This window comes from Sinocyclocheilus rhinocerous, unplaced genomic scaffold (assembly GCF_001515625.1).
Source record: "Sinocyclocheilus rhinocerous isolate Xijiao unplaced genomic scaffold, SAMN03320098_v1.1 scaffold1806, whole genome shotgun sequence".
In the NCBI taxonomy this organism is placed as follows: Eukaryota; Metazoa; Chordata; class Actinopteri; order Cypriniformes; family Cyprinidae; genus Sinocyclocheilus; species Sinocyclocheilus rhinocerous.
In genome coordinates, this window is record NW_015658531.1 from 330,684 (window position 1) to 340,299 (window position 9,616).

Sequence of the window (9,616 nt, forward strand, 5' to 3'; positions counted from 1 at the left end):
ATAATGGGAAACAATGCAAAAAAAAAATTTTAAATAAAAAAGTAAACAAACAAACAAATAAACAAATAAAATTTATTAAATAGTCCTAAAGCTATTGAAGCTTATTTGAGCCACGGGGGGGAAAACAAATTAAAAAAGGTAATTCTGACTTCTTATCTCATAATTCTGTCAGATATGAACTTAAACAGATATAAACTTGCAACTGCAAGAGAAAAAAAAAAAAGTAGTAAGATAAAAAAGTAATCAAGTTTAATATTTTTATTCCATGGCGAGAAAAAAACCCAGAATTGCAAGATGTAAATTCAGAATTCTGAGAAAAAAGTCTGAATTGTGAGATATAAACTCAGAATTCAGGGAAAAAGTTAGAACTGTGAGATGTAAACTCGCAATTGTAAGAAAAAAGTCAGAATTCTTAGATAAAAAGTTGCAATTACCTTGTTTATACTTTTATTCAGTGGTGGAAATAAGCTTCAGTGGAAAACAGGCTTAATTTTGAAATATGTGCTGTTGTGAAAGTGACATGTTGCAGTGAGATGGTGTTCACACCTGATCTGTTTGCTGGACATGATGGGCTGGTGTTGTCATGTTGTAGGGTGGGCAGCTGGTGTCTGTTCTGCGGGGACCAAATGCTCCTCTCCTGCAGAGGGTGATACAGGAAGAGCTGAGCAAAGAGAAGAACGTCCTAGAACACGGGGCGGCACGCAGGGAGGTGAGTTACTCCACACACCTGTCGTTATTACTGTGTGGACAACAGATGACGCCTGAATCTGGAAAAAAATTATTTGGGAAGAAATTATGGAAATGTAGTCCAGTATGAGGTGCAATCTACATATATATGCATGTATCATTTCATTTCAAAGCACGAAAGAAACTCTGAGCATGTAATGTCGTGGTTATGTCATCAGTTAAGTCACGAAGTTACAAAAAAGGTGATTAAAAGCTGCCTTAAAAGTCACATTTAAAGCAGTATCAGATCCGCATCAAGTTCAGCAGCGGCAGCTCTTAAAGTAGCAGCCAAAATATCCTAATAACCAGCTGCTGTGATGTATGGAAGCCCGTTTCTGCCACTGAATCAAAAAATTGCGACTTATCTCACAATTCTGACTTTTTTTTCTCACAATTATAAGTTTACATCTCACAATTGCCTGATACAAGCTCGCAATTCTGCCTTTTTTCTCAGATTTGCGTGATATAAATTCGCAATTGCGAGTTATAAAGTTAGAATTGTGAGATATAAACTCGCAATTCTGAGAACATATCAGTCTTTTTTTTTTCTCCTTAAAACTGGACTTTATAACTAAGTTTATATTTCTGACTTTATTTCTTGCAATTATGAGTTTAAATCACACAATTCTGAGAAAAAAAAGTCAGAATTGTGAGTTTATATGACGCAATTCTGAGATGTAAACTCGCAATTGCGAGAAAAAAAGTCAGAATTGTGAGATAAGTCGCAATTACCTTTTTTATTTTTTATTCAGTGGCGGAAACAGGCTTCCATAGTGATGTCTGTTAATCAAAGAACAAAATAAAAAAGAGGAAATCAATAACTTCTGTAGTTTTAAGCTTTATCTCTATTTAATTTAGAATTTAGTGTTTGATAACTTTATTAAATTATATTTTCTATACTTGCTGAAGGGCACAGGTGACATTTACTGGGTTTATGTGAAGATTGTTTTAAGTTCACTTAAATTAGTTGTTATTTTTTAAAGTCTAATAAATGTTAAACTGATAGCTCTCAATTATGTGAGGAATAGTTGAAGTCAATTATTCCACTTATACTACGATTACCACACCTCAAGACATCGATCAGATGATATATTTCAAGGCATTTGTCCGGTTTTTCTACTTAAAACGCTATTGAGAGTATGATTAATTTCTTCCGCATCTCATCCAACGCCTCTGTTGCCAATTCCAAAACATCATTTTAAACCTAGTAACGGAGGCATGAGCCGTTGATAGCAGACTAACTAAGAGAGAGAGAGTCTGAAATAATTATCACTTATTGTTGTCAGGGATCTTTTAATCTATATAATAAATATAATTATAATGATTTAATTATATATAATTTTATTTAATAATTTAATAATAATCTAATTAGTCAAGTCAAGTCAAGTCTGCTTTATTGTCAATTCTTCCACATGTACAGCACATACACACAGAGGATTGAAATTGCGTTACTCTCAGACCCTTGGTGCATGCAGATAACACTAACGGTAGAACATAAATACAGATAGATATATACAATATTATATATTGCAATATTATCATTATTATACATCAGAAATAATTATCCTTTATTGTTAGGGGCTTTTTAAAGTAGTAACATGAAAGAGATGTCATTCCAGGTGACAGATGAAGGTTTAACTGAGGAAGAAGAGGTGAATGATGACATTAAGGATCACCCACATGATGAAGATGTGATTGGTAATGATTTTCCTTCATTAAACGTCATTACATTAATTGTAATTGTCCTGTTGGCTGAATTTACCTGCTCTGGTTTGTCTTAGTTCCTGCTAAAAAGTCTTGCACAGTGGCAATAATCAAGCCAGATGTGGTGGCACACGGCAAAGCAGATGAGATTATTATGAAGGTAAGAGCTCAGTTTAAGGGATAAATAAACCCAAAAATGAAAGTTGTCATTATTTTTCACAATCAGTCATTTGAAACCTTTATGCTGTTAATATTTACATGTTTGGAACAATATGAAGGTAAAAAAAACTATGAACTTACATTGTTGCATCTTTTAAAGTTGCTTATATTCATATGATATTTGCCACATGGATAAACAGCTGAACACTATTTCTTCCTGAATGCATATTTTGTTTCTAGATTCAGGATGCAGGTTTTGTGATTTTGGCCCATGAGGAGAGAACGCTGAGTGAAGCAGAAGCTCAAGACTTCTATCAACACAAAGCCGCAGAGGTAAAATGAAGAAAAAGTCTAAAAATAGCATGTTTTTTAATGTTTTTGCTGATGGTGTGTAGTGGCAGAATGCCAGTGTGTCATGTGAAGTGTGTGTGCTTGTGTGTGTTCTTCCAGCCTTACTGTCAGGAGCTCATCCAGTTTATGTCGAGCGGCCCGTCGCATGTCCTGCTCATTTCTAAGACGGAGGGCTGTGAGGACGTCATCCCAGCCTGGCGGGAATTCATCGGTCCACCGGATGTCGAAGAGGCCAGGATGCAGCAGCCGGAGAGGTACTTCATTCCCAGGAAAAGAAATATATAGACTTTATGTAGGAGTGACACATGAACATAAGCAGTCCCTCTGACATTTGCATTATGGTAATGCAAAGAAAGATCTTGTTCAAAAATCCAAATCTCAAATCCAAATCACATTAAATAAAAAAATACAAATATCTGAAAATAACTAGAATAAATTTAAGCTGAAGTACTTAAAATTACTAAAACTGAAATAAAAATAAAGCTAAATAGAAACAAAAAAAAACAAATACTATAACAAAATAACTCACACAAACTAAAATTAAAATAAAAACTATAAAATATAAAAACAGATGCTAATATAAAATAAAATATTAATAAAGCTGTTAGATTTTTGGAGAGGTGCACGTCAGGCTACGGCGTATGGGTGTGCGTCTATGCGTAAGCTACGGCGTAGGTCTGACGCAGAAGTATAAATCAGCCTTAACACTTTGAGTCAACCAACATATGACTTACATTTATTGATCACTACATCATTCCCAAACATCCATTTCAGTGTGTATTATTATATAATAGTATTATAATTTGCATTAATTCTTAAAATATTTATTTATTTTAAAATATAATATTTTATATAAATATAATGATTTAAGCTTTTTTTATTTTTCAGTTTTCATTTTAATTTAGATTTTATTAATTTTATGTGCTTTTTCCATTTTTATTATTTAAAAAAATTATATATTTCTATTTGGCTTTATTTACATTTCATTTATTCTAGCATTAGTTATATGCTATTTTAATTTGTATTAATATTTATTCATATTTTAATAATATTTTAAATATTATATATTTTATATAAATATCGATGTTATAAGTTTATTTTAACATATTTTTAGTTTTCATTTTAAGTTTAGTTTAAGTTTTAGTAATTTAAACTTTTGCCAAGTTTTTTAAAATATATTTCTTTGGCTTTACTTTTATTTCAGTATTTTTTATTTTTTTTCTATTTCTATTTAGCTTCATTTTTATTTCAGTTTTAGCACTTCAACTTATTTTATTTCAGTTAGTTGCCAAAGCATCATCTAAAATTTTTGATATAATATTTGATTTCAGCTTTATGTCAATTAACTGAAACAAGTTTTAGTTTTCGTTAACAATAACAACACTCCTCCATTTGTGTTATTTTGTAGTTTCGATGACTTTACTGTTATTCCACAATGTGTGAAAGTGTCATGATGAGAGAATGAGTAGATGTGTCCAAACCTTTGACTGCTAGTGCAGGCCAGGGTGATTAAGCTGGAGCTCTAACAGTCAGGGAGTAAAGTGCAGATGTGTTTGTAGAGGAGATTCTGGGCCAGATCCATGAAGCAGGATTTACAGTGGTCATGCAGAGAGAGCTCATGCTGTCTGAGGATCAGGTCAGGCAGTTCTACAGCGATCATCTGGAGCAGGAATACTTCCCCAGCCTGCTGGAGAGCATGACCAGGTGAGCGATCGCATTCATCACACATCTGATGCTGTGGAAAAACAATAAGCCTGTGCCGAGTCAAGCGGTTTATTACAACAGCAGCAACCGTGATATGATAAAACATGCCAATTTTCAACATATACAGTACAAGCATGCATTATTAATAATCATTTGAATTATCGCCAAGCAATGTAGCTTATGTAATTATAGAATGGTTTCAGAACCAGGTAGAACCTTTCAGACTCATCCAATCAGAATACAGAATTAGCAGTTTCAGTGTTCTGTTACATGGCTCTCTGCTTAAAGGGATAGTTCACCCAAAAATGAAAATTCCATCATCATTTACACACTCTCATGTCGTTCTAAACCTGTATGAATTTCTTTAGTCTGCTGAATGGCTACCAGCAACTGTGGCCAACCAAACAGTTGCTGGTACCCATTGACTTCCATTCTATGGGAAAAATACAATAAAGGTCAGTGGCTACCTGCGACTGCTTGGTTATCAACATTCTTCAAAGTATCTTCTTTTTTTTGTTCAACAGAAGAAACTCAGGTTTGTAAAAACGTATGGGTGAGTATATGATGACAGAATTTTCACTTCTGGGTGAACGATCCCTTTAAATTAATAAAGTAATTCAATATGGAAATTAAATGCATTTGAAAAGCTTCAGCTTGAGATTTATAGTTATTAAGGCCAGTTTTGCAAAATAGAATACAACAGCATTTTTGAGCAGTTCTCATTTTTGGATGTCAAAACATGGATATTACGGTTACCTAAAATGTTTTACTAAAATTTTCAAAATGAGTATAATTACAGAATCATTATTTAAAATAAATGTCACCTGAAAATATTTTATAGATAGATAGATAGATAACCATTCTGATTGGTCAGCGATCCACTCCGCTTCATGTCGTGCCTAACGCCCTTCAGCCAAATAAATGTTACCTGAAATTAATAAATGCTTAATAAATGTTAGCTGAAATTTTTTTTATATTTTAAAATCTCTCTCTCTATATATATATATACTGTATATATACACATGCACACACACATATATATAAAAAATGTTGTTACTTAAAATAAATGTAGCAACTTTTCTCACTTTTGTTTTAACTAAAACTAAATCAACTAAAGCTAATACATAAAAAGTAATAAATACTATAAAGACATTTTTTTTTTAAATCACTAAAAATGACAAAAACAATAAAATTAAGTTTTAAATTACAGTGCAAACAAAATATAACAATATATTCTAATTCAAAACATTAACAAAAACTACAATAGTATATCAATGATACTGAAACAACTCCAGTTTTATCAAAATTATAATTATTAATATAATTATTAGATATAAAATATGCTATTCATTCTGAATTATGAATGCTGTCTTATCGAATCTAAAAAGGACTGTAAAAAAACAAGTTATTTTTTTATCTTCAAATTAAGCTTAATTGTAATCTTAGCTACATAGTTGCTAATTACATGAAAATAATGTGTAAATGAAGAAGCCAGAAGACTTACAGCGTGTAATGAAGAGTCTCTGCTGTCGTTCACAGCGGGCCTGTGTTAGCATTAGCGCTAGTGAAGGAGCGAGCCGTGGAACACTGGAGGAACATCCTGGGACCCAAAGACCCCATCCAGGCTAAGAATGAGCAACCTGACAGGTAAACTGAGATTTATAATAGTTTGATTTCTTCAGGACATTTCCCTCATTTGCTCAGCTTAGTGTGTTATTGTATATCATATCATGTTTATTTATAATAGATGCGTTTAAATGGTCAGTGGGCTCTTGACCGTTTCTCTGTATGTGGTTCTAATGTAGTCTGCGAGCCCAGTTTTCCTGCGGGAGCTCCAGCATTAATCAGCTTCACGGCAGTGGAAGCTCAGAGGAGGCGGAGAGGGAGATCGGCTTCTTCTTCCCACCGGAGGACACGCTCGCCGTCATCAAACCATTTTATATAAATATCGATGTTATAAGTTTATTTTAACATATTTTTAGTTTTAATTTTAAGTTTAGTTTAAGTTTTAGTAATTTAAACTTTTGCCAAGTTTTTTAAAATATATTTCTTTGGCTTTACTTTTATTTCAGTATTTTTTATTTATTTTTTCTATTTCTATTTAGCTTCATTTTTATTTCAGTTTTAGCACTTCAACTTATTTTATTTCAGTTAGTTGCCAAAGCATCATCTAAAATTTTTGATATAATATTTGATTTCAGCTTTATGTCAATTAACTGAAACAAGTTTTAGTTTTCGTTAACAATAACAACACTCCTCCATTTGTGTTATTTTGTAGTTTCGATGACTTTACTGTTATTCCACAATGTGTGAAAGTGTCATGATGAGAGAATGAGTAGATGTGTCCAAACCTTTGACTGCTAGTGCAGGCCAGGGTGATTAAGCTGGAGCTCTAACAGTCAGGGAGTAAAGTGCAGATGTGTTTGTAGAGGAGATTCTGGGCCAGATCCATGAAGCAGGATTTACAGTGGTCATGCAGAGAGAGCTCATGCTGTCTGAGGATCAGGTCAGGCAGTTCTACAGCGATCATCTGGAGCAGGAATACTTCCCCAGCCTGCTGGAGAGCATGACCAGGTGAGCGATCGCATTCATCACACATCTGATGCTGTGGAAAAACAATAAGCCTGTGCCGAGTCAAGCGGTTTATTACAACAGCAGCAACCGTGATATGATAAAACATGCCAATTTTCAACATATACAGTACAAGCATGCATTATTAATAATCATTTGAATTATCGCCAAGCAATGTAGCTTATGTAATTATAGAATGGTTTCAGAACCAGGTAGAACCTTTCAGACTCATCCAATCAGAATACAGAATTAGCAGTTTCAGTGTTCTGTTACATGGCTCTCTGCTTAAAGGGATAGTTCACCCAAAAATGAAAATTCCATCATCATTTACACACTCTCATGTCGTTCTAAACCTGTATGAATTTCTTTAGTCTGCTGAATGGCTACCAGCAACTGTGGCCAACCAAACAGTTGCTGGTACCCATTGACTTCCATTCTATGGGAAAAATACAATAAAGGTCAGTGGCTACCTGCGACTGCTTGGTTATCAACATTCTTCAAAGTATCTTCTTTTTTTTGTTCAACAGAAGAAACTCAGGTTTGTAAAAACGTATGGGTGAGTATATGATGACAGAATTTTCACTTCTGGGTGAACGATCCCTTTAAATTAATAAAGTAATTCAATATGGAAATTAAATGCATTTGAAAAGCTTCAGCTTGAGATTTATAGTTATTAAGGCCAGTTTTGCAAAATAGAATACAACAGCATTTTTGAGCAGTTCTCATTTTTGGATGTCAAAACATGGATATTACGGTTACCTAAAATGTTTTACTAAAATTTTCAAAATGAGTATAATTACAGAATCATTATTTAAAATAAATGTCACCTGAAAATATTTTATAGATAGATAGATAGATAACCATTCTGATTGGTCAGCGATCCACTCCGCTTCATGTCGTGCCTAACGCCCTTCAGCCAAATAAATGTTACCTGAAATTAATAAATGCTTAATAAATGTTAGCTGAAATTTTTTTTTATATTTTAAAATCTCTCTCTCTATATATATATATACTGTATATATACACATGCACACACACATATATATAAAAAATGTTGTTACTTAAAATAAATGTAGCAACTTTTCTCACTTTTGTTTTAACTAAAACTAAATCAACTAAAGCTAATACATAAAAAGTAATAAATACTATAAAGACATTTTTTTTTTAAATCACTAAAAATGACAAAAACAATAAAATTAAGTTTTAAATTACAGTGCAAACAAAATATAACAATATATTCTAATTCAAAACATTAACAAAAACTACAATAGTATATCAATGATACTGAAACAACTCCAGTTTTATCAAAATTATAATTATTAATATAATTATTAGATATAAAATATGCTATTCATTCTGAATTATGAATGCTGTCTTATCGAATCTAAAAAGGACTGTAAAAAAACAAGTTATTTTTTTATCTTCAAATTAAGCTTAATTGTAATCTTAGCTACATAGTTGCTAATTACATGAAAATAATGTGTAAATGAAGAAGCCAGAAGACTTACAGCGTGTAATGAAGAGTCTCTGCTGTCGTTCACAGCGGGCCTGTGTTAGCATTAGCGCTAGTGAAGGAGCGAGCCGTGGAACACTGGAGGAACATCCTGGGACCCAAAGACCCCATCCAGGCTAAGAATGAGCAACCTGACAGGTAAACTGAGATTTATAATAGTTTGATTTCTTCAGGACATTTCCCTCATTTGCTCAGCTTAGTGTGTTATTGTATATCATATCATGTTTATTTATAATAGATGCGTTTAAATGGTCAGTGGGCTCTTGACCGTTTCTCTGTATGTGGTTCTAATGTAGTCTGCGAGCCCAGTTTTCCTGCGGGAGCTCCAGCATTAATCAGCTTCACGGCAGTGGAAGCTCAGAGGAGGCGGAGAGGGAGATCGGCTTCTTCTTCCCACCGGAGGACACGCTCGCCGTCATCAAACCAGACACCCAACACAAGGGTATCATATCAGCAGTCACCCCGAACACAGACCAAAGAGTGGAGAGGGATCAGGGGCGGATTTAGTGAATTGGGGGCCTCAGGCAAAATATAGGAATGGGGCCCTATACATTTGCACACATTTTCCTAGATCAACCTTGAGGTTCCATTTTGTTGTTTTCAGCGTAAGCCTGTGTGCAAAGGCTGTCTAATTATAAACTTTAAAATACATTTATTTTTAGTTGTTTTAACTACAAATTTAAATAAAACTGAAAAAATAATGAAAAGGCAATTATAAATTTACACACCTAAAATACATATATCAAGAGCATGCTCACAGATGAGAACAAAACAGCGCTGGATGAAGTGGATTAAAGCCCTGCACGGGTCTCAAATATAGCCCGTCTTTTTTCCCCTTTTCCCAAAAAAAGCTTATACTACCGTTTCAACTATTAAAATAGTTCAGTT

At 33.4% G+C, this 9,616-nt stretch overlaps 1 protein-coding gene across 1 annotated transcript in view; it reads left to right on the forward strand.

The window, feature by feature from the left end:
- The window catches only part of LOC107722695 (thioredoxin domain-containing protein 6-like), a 23,537-nt gene that overhangs the window by 7,661 nt on the left and 6,260 nt on the right, over positions 1–9,616 (forward strand). Inside the window, exons 5-14 of the mRNA XM_016531166.1 lie at positions 593–709; positions 2,346–2,424; positions 2,508–2,590; positions 2,830–2,922; positions 3,040–3,194; positions 6,184–6,291; positions 6,450–6,560; positions 7,057–7,218; positions 8,759–8,866; positions 9,025–9,170. Of these exons, the coding sequence (XP_016386652.1) occupies positions 593–709; positions 2,346–2,424; positions 2,508–2,590; positions 2,830–2,922; positions 3,040–3,194; positions 6,184–6,291; positions 6,450–6,560; positions 7,057–7,218; positions 8,759–8,866; positions 9,025–9,170 (1,162 nt within the window). The remainder of the gene's footprint in view (positions 1–592; positions 710–2,345; positions 2,425–2,507; positions 2,591–2,829; positions 2,923–3,039; positions 3,195–6,183; positions 6,292–6,449; positions 6,561–7,056; positions 7,219–8,758; positions 8,867–9,024; positions 9,171–9,616) is intronic.